Below are 16,345 nucleotides of genomic sequence, written 5' to 3'. Positions count from 1 at the left end.
TCTATTAACATGATCCGCTGGAAGTCTCATGAATAACCCCACTCCGCAGCAATTATCATCACCTCGTGTCTCTTCTCGCTTGCTGTGGAGTCATGGGACAGCAGATTTTTCCATCCAAGCCCAAGACCTGTGCTTGGAAATAATTATAGTGGCCTGAAACCGAAAAAACATCTTGTTAGAGCTACTGAAACTCCTTTTCTCTTGTTCTCCTTTACAGAAAACTGCCACTGAAGAAATGTTAGGTCTTCACTTCAGAGAAATTATACAAGATATGGAAGACTATTTGAAGCCACTTCTCACACAGTTTGACTTCTCTTGCTTAAGGTGACGTATTCTTTTTGTGGCTTGGCATCATTCCATTTTGTTCCTGTGATGTCATGTTTTTCATCTGTTGGCATTTACAGATGCTCATGTCTGCATGTCTCTATTTCGGCCACTGTGTCGTATCTTATGCAATGTGGCTGTAAAGATCTTGTCAGCCACGAGGTAATGCAGGCCTACTGATCCTCACCTGTCCTAACCTCCTTCAGACCCCAGGCTGCAACACCACCGGCCTCTGAAATGACCAAAACCAAAGATAAAGATGAGAAAGGGAGCTCAGGTAAAGTAAGAACGGGCTGGGCAGGAGCTGTCCTGTGTCTGTGACCACCTAAGGGCCTTAGCATTGTTTCGTATGTACATCCAACATCTGCTGTGATTCTCACCTGTTTATTGGCAACTGCCATAAATGCAAGATTCCTGCTATGGCAGAACGCAGCTCACCCTCCGACCTATACATACACAGAAATTAAAATCCTGCATCTTTTAAACTCTACGTTGTCTCCACATTGTTTAAACATTTAGAAATGACAGATTTCCGAAGTAGATAAATTAATGTTAAATGTTGTTGGACAGTATGATCTTAAAGTTTAGTGTGTGTGTGGTTGAATTACCTGCAGAGCCTGGGGAGTGTGTGGTGTTGCTGGCAGACAGGGGGTTGCTGGAGTTGCCGCTGGAAGCCTTGTCCATCCTGCAGGGCGAAGGCCTGAGTTCTGTCTCGCGAGACTTCTCCCTGCAGCTTCTCCACAGTCGCCTGAACAGAGAGGAACCGGACATTGGTACCGGGGACACACGCACTAATATTTAAAGAAACTGCCAAAAAAAAACATTCTTATTCTGAAATGTTTTTGAAGGTACCGCGGTAACCGTGCGTTAACAGCAATATGATTTTGCATTTTTAGTATCAATATTTCATTAGAAGTGCACTCACTGCTCGGCTCCCCGCTGCCTGCGTGCACTGACTGCGTGCACTGACTGCGAGGAGGCGGGGCTAACACTTAGGTGTGCTCCGCTAACTCCGAACTAACTGAGGGGTTTAGTTCAGTCCCATTGTCAAATCCTTCAGTGTTTAACGGCTTTCAGGCAGACCTTTTGAGCCCTTTTCTGTAAATCGGCATTGGATGCTGACAGCGTAAAATAAGGTCTACATAGTAGATGGCACGCGTGTGTTCAATCTGTCATAGAATTTTTATATTTAAAACATCAAGGATTCAGGATGGAGAAAAACAAAACACATAAAATACGACTATATTTATTCATCCATTGATGAATTGTATTTAAATCAAAATTCGAATCGAGTAAAGAGCGAAATAGATGTAGCCATGACAGGTAAAGTAAAGTTGTAGGAAGCAACAAAGTGGTCTAACGGTTTGAACTGGTGGACCACAAAAAAGAACAGGAATGAAACATAGAATATGACTGACTATGAAAGAAGACCCATAAATGTATTTAATACAACAAATATCGTAAAATAACAGGTTCAGGACAATGCAGTCTTACCTGTCTTATCTATCAAACTGTTCATAATCAGATATGGTTGTTGCCTTGCATCATTCCTTGTCCTGTCTGATAGATAATTGCTCACATTTGCAAAAGCATCTGGATTCAGACTGCATGCAGCCATCCATAGAATTGGAATATGTTCAGGGGAAAAAGGTCATTTCACATCCTGCTGGCATGCAGAAGTTCATGCGGACATCCGTAGACGCCAAAGCTCTATTAAATGTGGCTGTCAGAGCAATGTACAGTCAGGACTGTAGGTTCAATTGTCCAAGAGTAACTGTGTAGGATGTGTATGCAGAACGTGTTGGGAAGGGTCGTATTTCGGGGGATCCATTTCAGTAATGGAATCATCAACTTCAATAACTATGTTTTGATTTGGGTATAATCGCCTGAATCTCAGAGCACTTGTTTTATTTAAACAAGCCTACATATAAAAAAGTCCTCTTCACAGCACCAATGTGTTCCTGCAGTAGCCCAGAACAGAAGAAGGTGGGCATAGAGGAATGTGCTGAGCATCAATATGCAGAACGCTGGTCACACATAAACCGTCCCAACAGTCCCATGGCTGCAGTCCACTGGTCCACTCTTTATCTTGTTGCAATAATTGTTTTTCGGGACAGTTTTTTTTTGTCTACGAAGGGGAAAAAACAACATAACATTTTGATATGGAAGGATAGAGTCTTGAATTTGTATTTGAATCAAATGGAATGCAATCCTGTGATTAAAATAACATTATTATTATTTTTGAACCTTTATGTATTATCAGCGATGTTTTGTAATTGATAAACCAGTACAAACTGACCTTTTTCTCATGCATTCTGAGCTTTCTGAAACCTCCATGAACTGGCAAAAGCTTCAGACAGAGAGGTCTGAGAGGTTTGCCCTGAGCAGGCGTTAAAGGTTAACACGAGGAAATATGTCTCTATTAACTCCCTGGCTGGGAGGCTTCCCAAGGCCCTCTTTCCTTTTGAGGAAAGGTCACGGAGGGATTGAGATAGCAGGGATTCTTCATCACAAAAGCATCTTTTAGAGCTCAGTTCTGCCCAGCATCAGATTACTTAAGATTTCATTTAGCGGGATTGTCCTGCTCTCCATTGTCTCTCTATTTGGGCACAACAATCTGAGAAAAAAATGAGTTCATTAAGATCTGAATAATCGATGGAAGGAAAATACTTTTTCTTTTACTTGACTAAACCGAATGAATTGTTGGTTTGGTAGCAAAAGGGTGGGGGGAGGGGGGTGTAATCAAATAAACCTAGTAATTTAATTAGATTATCCATACATAATTAATAGTTAGTGTTTATAACAAGATATTGCTGTCATGAGGAAACTTTCAGTCACCAGTAAATGTCACACTTTGATTCTTTTTTTTTTCAGTCCAAATGCTGTGCAACCTGCCCCGTAGACAAGTGTGTGTATTAATTCAGCTTCCTGTCTGTGCAGTTGAAAGTGACAACAAAAAGGAGACCAAAGGTGGCAAGGGAAATAAGGGGAAGGGAGATCAAAGCCCAGCCATCAAAGTGGTGAGTTCAGTAAATTAATCTGGGCCTGCCAGATGCAGACGGCAATATTACTTCTACCTGCAGTCAGTTCTGGTAATTATTCATTTCTTCTTGCTTCCCTTTTAAGTGTTTTTTTTTTAATCAATTACATAATGTGTTTTCATAAAGATCGTATTTCTAGCTTCTGAGCGTTTATCCTCCGTCATGCAACCACTTAGGTTGAAAAAAACAAAACAAAAAAACAAACCTAATGCTTCCTTTTTACTTGTTCTCTTTACTCTTGAACCCAACTCTCATATTTGTCACAACTGGAATTAGCAGAAGTGCTTGTGCGTGAATTTCTGCATTTATATACCGCACAATATAAAAACTTGATTTTATTTCCCCAGATGCGTGTGAATCGTGAGTTGCCTGCGAACACCTTCCCCGTGGACACACGCCACATGAAATGTATCTTTTAAGTCTTACACCAATTTCTGTTGTATTTCTGTATTTGTCTTCTGGACATGTATTCATAGAAATGTTTTTGAAAGATGACATCTTCTTGACACCCCCCCACAGACATTGTTGACCCTCACAATGAAGGCAACTTTGGTAAGAGGAATTACAAAACATACCTCACATTACAAAGTATTTATAAATATAAAATATATAGAACTAGAATTTTGAGTGTGACTTGGTAAATCCAAGTCACACTCCGAAGGAAGGCTTGCTCCTTTGGGGTGGAGCTCCAGCTTCTTGTCTTGTGTGGGTGGTGTGTTTTGGACTCAGGAGTGCAGTTTAATGTCCTCCCTGCAGCATCCTTCCGTCCTGCTTTTGAGTCATATTTCAGGTCCCAGTTCAGTCTCTCAGGCCCTTAAGCAACGTACAAAACCATCATACGTGCATGTGGTTGGCTGTCTGTCACAGAAGGCACCAGTCTGAGCACGAGGATGAAGGAGATTTTGGAAAGCCACAGTCAGCATTGTAGCCATCTGTGGGATGGCTTTGTGGGCAGCAGAGGACCCCCCAGGTCAGAATGCATTGTCTTTGTGTGGTCTGGGCTGTGAGCATGCTGGGAGCCAACCGTGTTTGTGACATGGCGAAGCGCCTCAGCCTCGCTGCTAACCCTTCTCCAATATGTGGCAAGTCTGTCCGAGGTGGAGCGGCTGCTGTGCAGATGCAGTGCCTTCATTTACCTGGGGATGGAGGGCTTCGTGGCAAACATCACACCTGCCAAACTAGCAGCAATCGATCTGTCTGGTACAGTATTTTTATATCCATGTGTTTTCAAATCTTTAATCTTTCCATAAAACAAATGGCGAACACATCCAAATGTACAACGGAGTACCATTTTAATTGTAATAAAGAAGAAATAACAGGAAGAAGTGTAATGGTATGAGGAAATTCCCCAAATATTTCAGCTTCAAGTACCAAATGAACAATAAAACATTTGGATACTCTCAGAATTTAAATTTGAATTTAAACAATCCCTTCTGTTGAGTATTACACACCACAAAAGCATTGTGTGTATCATGCGTGTCCTCCATCGTAAAACATTTGTTGCGCGAATTCCAGAAATGAACTACAAGATTCACTGAGATAAAATGTAATACTCCTGCAAGAAGAAACGCGGACATTCTTTGACGTTTAAACCACAAATTTACAAGAAATTAAAAATTCTATTTTCATTTCAGTAATTCTGAGCTTTTTTAAAAAAAAGTGCACCTATTTAGCAGGTTATCTGTGTGGATAAACTTTATTTCTATGCTTCAGGGGAGTATGACTCAAAGATGACATGGTGAGAATCAGTGACGTGTGAAACCCTGATGCTTTCTGCATGCTTTTCTTTTCTGGTTGTCAACAAATGCAAAGTATTTGGTAAAAGCCCATGGATCACATTCTTTGTGGGGTAATAAAAACAGCTTGGTGCCTCTCTGCTGTGTTACAAACCCACGTTGTCATAAGGCTCGCTGCTCCTTATTGTTAACATCCTTCTAAGCCTCGTAATTTACACATAGACCATTGTGTGTGTGTTCATAAAAAACACATGCGCTTCTACTGTAAAAAAAACATCTTCATCACGTTTTTTATCATAGATTCCTGCATTTCTATAGTACATAAACATTTTGAATAGTGTCCCAGGTGCATTTCTCCAGGCGCTGGAGAAGTAGTAGGTCTTAACGGTGTTGTTGCACTTTGCGAAGCGCTAGTTTACCTGGGAAGAGGTGCAAGCGCGTCTTAAATATTTAATCGTATGCACTGTTTCCTTAGTTAAGTCTGTCTGAAAGCCCACTTGCGTGTTTGATGAATGCACGGTCAGAGGTAGCCGCGCTGTGAAAAGCCTCTTTTCATTTCCACGGCCTTCTTCGTGGAATGACACCTCCATCTCACTAGAAGGAATTCACTGACTAACTGTTCCTCTTTCACACCGTCTCTTGAGGTAGGAGTATAAACTGTAAAATAACAAAAAAAAGATTTCCCTTGATGAAGCTGAAATTGTTGCCACTACGATCAATACAAACGTTGCTGTATCATATAAAATCTGAAAGGATGAGAATGATAAAGAACCACTCTCATCAAATGTCTGGAGGGTTGTTTTTTTTATAGCCTTTAAAATGGTGTATTATGAAGAAATGCATCCGTCAGAATACTGTAAATGCATTTGGCGTGGAACTTTTTGTTGATTATGTAAGCTTTAAATGGACCAGTGGGCCTAATCTCTTCAAAACCCATCCATTTCCCATCCCCTGTGTGGTTTATTTCTAGACATAACGCTGTTCTGTAGCAGGAAATCAGAGAAATTTACCATCACAGTCCTGCTACGGTTTATCATTCCCACAACATCACTCATCTTAATATCTTTACTCATTTACTTTTCTTTATGTGGTGCTTTAAGTCGATCAAGAGCTTGCTGAAAAAACCCACGCCGTAACTGGGGAACATATCGTTGCACCTCTCCCTCCCTCAGCCCTCGTCAGATGGAGAACAACCTGCCCCGAATGACCTTCCAGTTCGTCAACAGGATGCCTTCATCTTAATGGCTTCCTTCAGAATCCGTGGACTTTGGGGCGGAATAGGTGTGATTGACAGAGTGTCGGGTTGGCCAGACGCGTGGCCCCCGGGCCGGACATGTGCGCCTCCCGCTACCCCGGCGCTAGTGCTGCTAACTATAGTGCCACCAACACCATGGTCTGAAAGTTCCAGCTGTTACCCGACGACCTACCAGACCTCTCCCCCTTAATTAGGCATCAGGATAAGATAAGCCGATGGCGGGTTTGACTTGCTCCGGGGGGGGGGGGGGCGGGGGGGGGAGTGCTATGCGGCACCATCTGCACTGCCATCCCACGTAGGAAGTGTGTATCATTGTGTCGATAACGTCTGCCTTGTTTAAGTAATGATATCATGACTCTTTTGGAGGGGGGGTGGCCAAGCTGGATGTCTGAGGCTCACCGCCACCCACGACCTTCGCTGGCACACACCCGGTGCTATTCTCACTCCTATCGGTCTCATCCCAGTAAAGGCCTCTCCATCGCAGCTGCACAGGTTGTGCCACAGTGTTCCAGTTGAGATGTTCCTTCTCCTTGTGGGGAGCACGGCCAAAGCGTCAGAGAGGCTCAAATGCAACGTTTCAGTTGACAGATGGAGCTGCATGTTGTCCTGCAGGAACCCAGGGGAGGGTTGGAAACCAAAAAGCAGCAGAAAAGGCTGAATGCCCCATCGATGTTCAATTAGATGTATTTTGTAAAGCCCAAAATCACAAATGACTAATTTGCCTCAGAGGGCTTCACGATGGGTTCAATCATAGATCTGGAGGAAAGATGACAAAAGAGCGGAGGAAATGATAAAATGAATCTATAATGAAGCATTAAAACGTCCTCCACCTGGACGCTGTGTGTCTGTTGTGTGCAGCATATCGGGTCAGCTAACCTCCTCTTCTAATTTAACCCGTCCAGCACCAATTCTACACACGTGGGCCTTTTACACCACCATGTTGCTAGGGCTTTTCGACAAAGGTGTGCTTCCCCTTCAGTGCCCCACCTGTGCTTCATGGTTCTGTGCTTCATGCTGTTTCCATATTTGGAGCTTGAGGAAATTACCTTGAAAGAATACCAAATGAACCCTAAAGTAGTGCTGGACTTGGTCAAAGGCACCTCGGATGTGTTTTAATATTCTTTCAAGAGCGTTATCGTCTAGAGCTTAGTACTTGGGTGTGTATTTTGTTTGTGAGATTGAAACTTGTATTTTCATATAGCTTTAAGGTTTCTTTTTGGAGAGGAGTTCTATTAATATTGTTGCCCGATGATGATGATGATGATGATGATGTTTTCTCTCCCCAGAGTGCCGCTTGGCTCTGCTCTTTGACCGGACTCAGACCCGAGCCAGTGTTCTCCGCCAGAGGAACCTCGACATGTTCAAGAGGTAACACGACGTATGCGGAATCACGGGACGCTTCTAAAACGATTTGGACCTCCATTTCCCTTTGATCCGTACCCCCGTTTTACACTAGAGACGAGTTCTACTGAGACAATTAAGGCTTTTTTATCGGCAGTAGCTTCTAGAAACGGGGCTTTCTCTCTTTCTTCATGTATTTTGAAATCAATTTGCCATCTTATTAACATGTGTATATGTAGCATGAACATTAAGTAATACAATGGAGTCCCCCCCCCTGCACATTTGACATTCGTTGTTGGTCTTCATTGCTTTGTTTGTCACAACCTTCGAGGAGACTACGTTGGCACAAAGCTGATAGCGGTGTCTTTCTCTGTGTTGCAGTGCAGCACAGATGGAGCTGGAGAAGCCTCTGGAGAGCGCCGTGCTGCTGAGTTTGGGTGGTGTCGGCTCTATTGTCCTCAACCAGTGGCACAGCACCCTTCAACAGAACACTCGCAGCATGGTCAAAGTGCTCGACTGTAGGTTTTCGACATATCTTTTTAAATTTTTTATGACTATTAACCTCCAACGTTGTCATTTAACCCGTGTGTGTGTGTGTGTGTGTGTGTGTGTGCTCACACAGGTTTACTGAGGGTCAGACAGACCTCTGGCCAGACCGTCCATGCCCTGAGGAGAGGAGACGGTAAGGTCACAGGATCATATGGTACCGTTCATCCGACTCCCATCCTCATTGAGCTTCACATTTTTCATTTCTCTTGTAAATAGCTCGCAAGTCTCATTCTTTTAATGCGTTCAGCAAAGATGCTCAAACATCTTTCTCTGTTGTCGGGCTTTGGATTCTTTGCAAATTCAATTAACCTTCAGATGTACTTACGGCCTGCTCTTGTTTGTCCTCTTTAGAGAAAGTGCTGCACAAGGACTCGAAGGAAGACGACCCTCCTCACAAAGGGACTCTTACAGCGGCAGCCTTCAACTGCGTTGTCTATGGCCTCCCCAACTTAATTGTCACATAATGTTGCATAACCTCACTTGTATTCCAAGTTGAAGGCTGCTACTAACGCTGCTGGGACTGGGGTCAGATATATTTCATTAAAGATGATCCTTGAATTCTCAGTTCTATTTCTTTTTAGTTTTTTGTCTTTATGGGGTTGATACTGCACACAGCAGGCTGAAGGTGCAATGAACAACACGCTCTACTACGTGAAATTAGCAAGTTGCGCTTCTGGGATCAGTGTATGTCTTGAGATGATAATCCTAAAAATAAAAGCACAAAGCTTAAAAAAAAACCTACGGCTACGCTGTGAACGCAGTGCAGCGTCATCTCGCATCTGCAACTCAAGTTCAGTTATTGCTGGAAAGTCCTGTTTATTGAAGCCTCGCTTATTACTGCTGGTTAAGTCGTTCATTGACAGCCTTTACATTTCTGTCGTCTTTCGCCCCAATTTCCAACAATGAGCTCCCAACAGGGGAGAAACACTACAACTCCCTTTAGTTGACTTCAGCTGAACTCGTCCTTCTCGTGAAAATGAGGCTTAAATTAAATATAATTGTGTTTGCTGATTTTAATTTAGAGAATGCCTTTACTAGACATTAATGTGTAAATAAATTGTTATATTACAGTTAATGTTAATGTAGCACATTTCTAAACATTTAATAAATGCATCCCATGAGAATAAAGGTATGTGACCTGAGGTGTTTTATGAGAACGTGCCTATGAATACTAAGTGTCACACACAAAGCAACAAATGCAATCATTTTGGTTTTCTACATCTCTCTATGTAAATATACTGTATATTTACGTTCCCAGCAGTTTGCCTTGTACCACGTGTCTTATTTTGCTCTTTTTTCCGATAAAGAAGCGCCGCCAGCGGTGCGTCTCTGCAGCTTGTTCGTCTTCTCACCCGGGGACAACTTCACTCTTCACTCCTTCGGGCAGCTAACAGACGTCTCTCAGTGGCTCCCAAAGTTCAACTTGCTCACAGATCTCCACTTGAAGAGAGAACGTCCCTGTTAAATACCGTTGGATAGTCGCAGTATATGAAGCTGTGTTCCATTTTTAAAAGAGATTTTACGTTCTGGGGACTGTAAGCAATTTGTTCCGGCTGTCATCAACCAAATTGACTTTTAACCAATTAAAATGTGTGTTAGTCAATGAATTAATCAAACAGTTTTATGAATTTATTTAATTGATTTGACATTTTGTGGTTGAAAAATATATGATTAATACAGTGGAATTTGGTTCACACTGGATACTACTATTAAATACCACTATTTTCAACACATAATTCAAGATTTTCTTTTTTTGTTTCTTTAAGAGAGAAGGAAAACTCCAGCCAGAGGACGTTCTTTCCAGCCTCTTTGACTTTTTAATGCACCATGTGTAGTATGCGTGTAGGTCAGAGAGGGCTCTTCATCATGCAGCAGCCTCATCTGACTCTGTGAGGCCAGCTTGCTCTCAGAAGGACGTGTTACAGTGACCACATCGTCACCACTAAGTTAGGACATTAAACCACTAACCTTGTGGCCTGAATCCTTAGCGTCAGGCGAGTTCACTGTTGGATTGGACTCTGATTCCTCAAATAATGACACATTTCAGAAAAGAATAGATCATTGATTCAAGATCACTTTGTAACATCATCTTTATATAACTCAACCTTTGGCATTATAAATAAGACATAATTAAGAGCGTGAACACTTTGATTGACAGGTGGGGGCTGTCTCAAGTTGTTACCGCTAGCTGTCTCCTTCTGTTTCACCTGCGTTTTCCTCAGCTCCGCTGATGATGCACCTCTCCACTCATTTTCGGAGTTCACCATCGTCCATGTCCATATTACGTCCTTTGGTTTAAAGAAAGATGCATTACAAGCTTTTAAATCTGCACTTGATCTTCTGCAATGGTGGTAGAGGTGTGTCATTGAGTGTACGGCTTTGATGGGTCTTTCTTGAAAGAATTGACCTCCCAACAGTTCACTTAGGTATCGGACTAGAAATGGGACTGAGGATTCTGAAGCAGAGCCCAATGGAAAGTGACCGCTCCCTGTGGTAATCTTAATCAGTAAATGATGCCGTGTCACTTCTCTTTCATCATCTCCCTCTGTCCACTGGACAGAAAGGATGCCGATGGTACATCTTCTGTGGAAGTTGTTTATTAGACAAACTGTTCTGTTTCTGTTCATTTGAGTGACTGAATACTTGTGGTGATTTGTGTGGATGCATTAGCACTAACATAAAGACAGGAAACGTCCTTTCCAGCTGAGGTCAATCTAAATCTATACTCCCACCAGAACCTCTTAAGCTCTCTGCACCATACACTATATCTTTCATCATGTGTTTAATCTGTTAATCGTAATGCAGTTAAACAGCTGTAAAACCATGATTTGTAGGGATTAACAAAATAGGGTTTATCGAGCTTTAGAGATGTTTTTGTTAGATGGCTTTTCCAGTCTTTAAATGCTTACATTTGATAGGTGTAATGGCAGTGAGTGCAGTAGGCAGAGATAAAGGCAAGGTAAAGACAATATATTATCTGATAAGCTGCAACATATCAATGATAATGTCTCAATGTCTTTCTGCTACCTCATCATGATTCAGAAGGTTGTTATCTTGTATTCAAACATTAGAGGCCAGCAGTGGCCTCCAGCAGCAATACTAATTATGATGGGAGCAGAGGAGAACGTCAGGTGACAAAGGCCTTGGGCTGGGGAGTCGAACACTGGACAGTTTGTGTTTCATGTAAATCCAAAAGTTAGTGTTTACTAACTTTCTTAAATTGAAGTGCCATACGTTTTTCATTCCACGTTACAATAAGTGCCGTTTGGTGGGTAGATCGGTACTGAGGGATAAACGCTGATAATCGGCTGATAACTATGGAAACGGGTGGTTTCTTGCTTTGGGAACTTCGCTTCGCTAATTCTGGTTTGATTGTAACTTAACGTAAGAGTTGTGTATTCTTCCCGTAGGTTGACTCCCACCAGCGTCACTTGATTTCTCAACCATGCCCCTCACAGCCATTGTGACACGCAAGGTTGATTGATTACCCTGTGAAGTATTCATGAAACTCTGCCTTTCTATTCAAGGCCTGAGCAGTCTTGCTTGTTATGCCCAGACTAAGCTCTAATTTATTCCAATGCTATATTTGACAGGTACTTCCTTGACAAAGTTTTGGGATTTGTTGTTTTGCATAATAGAAGCCACCTAAATGTTGTCCTCCTGGAACAGGAAGCTACACGCTTATACTAGCGTTAAATATTAGATGAAAGTAAACTGGTCTCAACTCTAGATATTACTTTCTTCTCCTAAAAGTGGTGCAGGTTGGACACTAAATATGTTTGTTAAAAAAAAAGCAAACAAACCCCCCCCCCCCCCCACACAATATTTATTGGTTATTATTACTTGCATCTTCACTTTGAACCAGGAGAGAGAGAAGCGCCACTAATCAGGTTTTTGGTGGATGAAACCATTTTCCGTGCAGTTTGGAATCATGGCGAGATTTAGGCTTTTCACATTTGCTGTCAGTAGTCATAATCATATTATACATGCTCAAAATGCAATTAAGTGTTACAATCAAAACAGCACAGCAAGGCTAGCAGCTCTCTGTCTGAGCGCGCACGCTTTTATTGATTGAATAATTGAACTAATTAAGAGATGCTGTGCGTTGTGAATCCGTGTTACGACTGGATGTCAATGACCACTTGATGAGCCAAAACGAGACCACGGCCCTGGGAGTCACGTGCGAGGAGGAAGAGGGTGGAAGTAAATGGGAAACGGATCAAAAGATCATGTAGAATTCAACATATGTACAGTATAAGCCTAAGATTATGACTAAATGAGTGAGAGGCGCTAAGCGGTGCCACTGGGCAAGGCACTTAAACCCCGGCTGCAGGTTCTCACTCCAATTTGAATACAATCGCTCTTTTTACTTAATGTGAGACAACCCTGATGTGGCCGTCTCACAGACTCCTTCTCATTCCCATGGCGTCAAAGGGTAACGCTTTTTCCCCCCTCGGTGCCCCCTCTAACGTCGGTTTTAATACAACAACATATTAGAGGATCAGCTTTCACGGGTCATTGGAGCTGTTTGGTTTGACAGGAAAGGACCGGACCAGTTGGAAGGTTGCACTAATAATGGCATTCGCTTTGCGTGGAAAGGAGCCAGTTGATGTGGTCTGGTCAAGTTTGGAAGACCAACAGGAATAGGTGGAGAGATATGATGAGAGAGAGAGATGAGATTTGAACAAATGGGTGGTGACAAATGTAGACGATTCAACACAGGACACGAGGGGTCACTGAGCAGTCTACAGAGACACAAAGAAATATGTTAAATATCACAGCCACCGCATCCCAACCCAAATGAGGAATGTGCTACAAAGCCCACTAGCATCCCAACTAGCATCCCAACTAGCATCACAACTAGCATCCCAACTAGCATCACAACTAGCATCCCAACTAGCATCACAACTAGCATCACAACTAGCATCCCAACTAGCATCACAACTAGCATCACATCTAGCATCACAACGGAACACACACATCCCCATCACTCATGCGACAGCAAATTAAGGCAACTGTTAACATTTTTATTTTTCTACATTTTCCACATTAAGTCATAATGGTAAATAAAGGTGATAAATCTAAACCTACAAATGCATAATAAACTGCAGCTTGGTCACTGTGACCATATGATCTAGTGCCCCATCTTCACAACTCGTATTTGTTATATCATATGTTATTGTATTTTTTTTTATAGTTTCACAGGTGTTTGTGTGTGTCGTTGATGAAGATCCCCCCCCCTCCCTCCCCCCAAATTTTAAGACTTAATTGTTGAAAATGCAGAGAGCACAGATTGTGTGGGAAATGTTTTGAATCTGCAGAAGGTTTTGAGCAGTTCAGAAAAGTTGATCTACAAGGGAATACATACACTCACCGGGCACACTATTAGGTACACCTGTCCAACTGCTCGTTAACACTTAATTTCTAAGCAGCCAATCACATGGCGGCAACTCAGTGCATTTAGGCATGTAAACATTGTCAAGACAATCTCCTGCAGTTCAAACTGAGCATCAGTATGGGGAAGAAAGGTGATTTGAGTGACTTTGAACGTGGCATGATTGTTGGTGCCAGAAGGGCTGGTCTGAGTATTTCAGAAACTGCTAATCTACTGGGATTTTCACGCACAACCATCTCTAGGGTTTACAGAGAATGGTCCGAAAAAGAAAAAACATCCAGTGAGCGGCAGTTCTGTGGGCGGAAATGCCTTGTTGATGCCATAGGTCAGAGGAGAATGGCCAGACTGGTTCGAGCTGATAGAAGGGCAACAGTGACTCAAATATCCACCCGTTACAACCAAGGTGGGCATAAGAGCATCTCTGAACGCACAGTACGTCGAACTTTGAGGCAGATGGGCTACAGCAGCAGAAGACCACACCGGGTGCCACTCCTTTCAGCTAAGAACAGGAAACTGAGGCTACAATTTGCACAAGCTCATCGAAATTGGACAATAGAAGATTGGAAAAACGTTGCCTGGTCTGATGAGTCTCGATTTCTGCTGCGACATTCGGATGGTAGGGTCAGAATTTGGCGTCTACAACATGAAAGCATGGATCCATCCTGCCTTGTATCAACGGTTCAGGCTGGTGGTGGTGGTGTCATGGTGTGGGGAATATTTTCTTGGCACTCTTTGGGCCCCTTGGTACCAATTGAGCATCGTTGCAACGCCACAGCCTACCTGAGTATTGTTGCTGACCATGTCCATCCCTTTATGACCACAATGTACCCAACTTCTGATGGCTACTTTCAGCAGGATAATGCGCCATGTCATAAAGCTGGAATCATCTCAGACTGGTTTCTTGAACATGACAATGAGTTCGCTGTACTCAAATGGCCTCCACAATCACCAGATCTCAATCCAATAGAGCATCTTTGGGATGGGGTGGAACGGGAGATTCGCATTATGGATGTGCAGCCGACAAATCTGCGGCAACTGTGTGATGCCATCATGTCAATATGGAGGAATGCTTCCAGCACCTTGTTGAATCTATGCCACGAAGAATTGAGGCAGTTCTGAAGGCAAAAGGGGGTCCAACCCGTTACTAGCATGGGGTACCTAATAAAGTGGCCGGTGAGTGTATTTGTCCCTCTTATTCATTATTTAGTGTTTACATTCACCTGTATGTCCACCACAAATATATGCAGAAAAGGCACCAACTGAAACAAAAATGCAGGGAATTACCACCACAGATTGTGGCATTCACGGAAAGGCGATCAGATGAATTTCTAAATCTTCAGCAACAGAAGTATAGTCCTTACACAATGATTTAGTCTGCAATATTTCTCGTTAATTCCAATTTATCAAAGCTGCTCCTCATCTTTCCTAAAGATGTGCAATAAGTAAAGTGTTTGTTGAGATGCTCTAATATGTCAGACCCAAGGCTGTTATTCTTATTGCAGCCATCGGTGACCTTCGTATTGCTCATCTTGTTTGGCTACGGCTGCACCGTCCTGTCCCTGTGGGCGCGTTTGGATAATTGCAATTTTGATTGAGAGGGCTGAGCAGAAATAAAATCACCTGGCCTCCCGTGAGCTGTGTGGAAGAGCTTCTTACAAAGTGGAAGACGTTCACTTCAGTGCAGCTAGCTGTGTTCCTTTGGCCCAGCGCATTGATTGCTCTCATTATGTTAACTGCTGTTAATGGCTGTGGTTCACTCCTCTTTCATTCATTGATTGCTGGTGTAAGCCTGTGAATCCCAATGTATATTTCTATGTCAGTGCTGATGCTAGATATCACATGTTTATGGGTTTGTAATCCTCTTAATATATATTGATGTTAAGAATAATGGCATACAGACCGTGTGAGAGGTTTTGGCTGATACTGATCCAGCCATCTGTAACAGACAAAGATGATGACCTCATTCGAACACAAAAGGACGAGGCAGACCTGCACACAGCAATTTTGGGACAGTTAAATTGACTCTGTGAGATTAAATTTTAAATCTAAGCTGGTGTTTATATTGTTCCAATCTTGTCAGTGTTAAATCAACACTCAATGAAGGGTTAACCATTTAACTCAGAATAAGTCTAATAAGTCTAATAATACTAATAAATATGCTCAGTGTTAAACATATTACATGTCATTTAGCTGACGCTTTTATCCAAAGCAACTTTGGTTGTATTTTTAACCAGTGGTTTATTTACACATTTTATCCCAGGGAGCAATTACGGGTTAACTGTCTTGCTCATTTTACATTTTATTTTAAGCAGCCAGTATTCAAACCTTGTGATTCCAGATACACCCTCTTCAATCCATGCGCCACAAGACGTAGAGTTAAGCCCAACACCAGCAACTGTGACACTGTACAGCTACAAAGAGTTAATTTAACTCTACTAAGTGTTGCAAATGAATGTGATCTTGACGCTGGAAAATAACTCCAGCTCTTTCGTACAATTGACCCCTCAACTTTTTGCAGTGTGATTTCAACTCTGCACTTTAACACTTTTACCAGTTTTACACCAGAAAACAAACTCGCTGTGCACCTTGTGCTAAACGTGTGCCCCCGCTACACCGGCTATCGGTTGTGTGAAAGTGAGTGACGGATGTGGAGACAGCGAGGTGTCCTCATTGCATCATGGCCGAGGCCCCCGAGGTGGAGCTG

General features: G+C 42.6%; 1 protein-coding gene across 1 annotated transcript in view; it reads left to right on the top strand.

Annotated features, from left to right (window-relative positions):
• The window catches only part of LOC119214429 (cilia- and flagella-associated protein 46), a 51,111-nt gene extending 42,307 nt beyond the window's left edge, over positions 1-8,804 (top strand). The window contains exons 48-59 of the mRNA XM_062566510.1: positions 218-324; positions 531-601; positions 939-1,097; positions 3,265-3,344; positions 3,713-3,773; positions 3,885-3,917; positions 4,233-4,335; positions 4,453-4,565; positions 7,643-7,724; positions 8,079-8,215; positions 8,320-8,379; positions 8,598-8,804. Coding sequence (XP_062422494.1) covers positions 218-324; positions 531-601; positions 939-1,097; positions 3,265-3,344; positions 3,713-3,773; positions 3,885-3,917; positions 4,233-4,335; positions 4,453-4,565; positions 7,643-7,724; positions 8,079-8,215; positions 8,320-8,379; positions 8,598-8,710 — 1,119 coding nt within the window. The 3' untranslated portion in view covers positions 8,711-8,804. The remainder of the gene's footprint in view (positions 1-217; positions 325-530; positions 602-938; positions 1,098-3,264; positions 3,345-3,712; positions 3,774-3,884; positions 3,918-4,232; positions 4,336-4,452; positions 4,566-7,642; positions 7,725-8,078; positions 8,216-8,319; positions 8,380-8,597) is intronic.
• The last annotated feature ends 7,541 nt before the right edge of the window (positions 8,805-16,345 follow it).

The sequence above is a fragment of the Pungitius pungitius genome, chromosome 13, assembly GCF_949316345.1.
Source record: "Pungitius pungitius chromosome 13, fPunPun2.1, whole genome shotgun sequence".
NCBI lineage: Eukaryota > Metazoa > Chordata > Actinopteri > Perciformes > Gasterosteidae > Pungitius > Pungitius pungitius.
The sequence above is the reverse complement of the archived record's forward strand: the minus strand, read 5'-3'. Positions and strand labels throughout refer to the sequence as shown.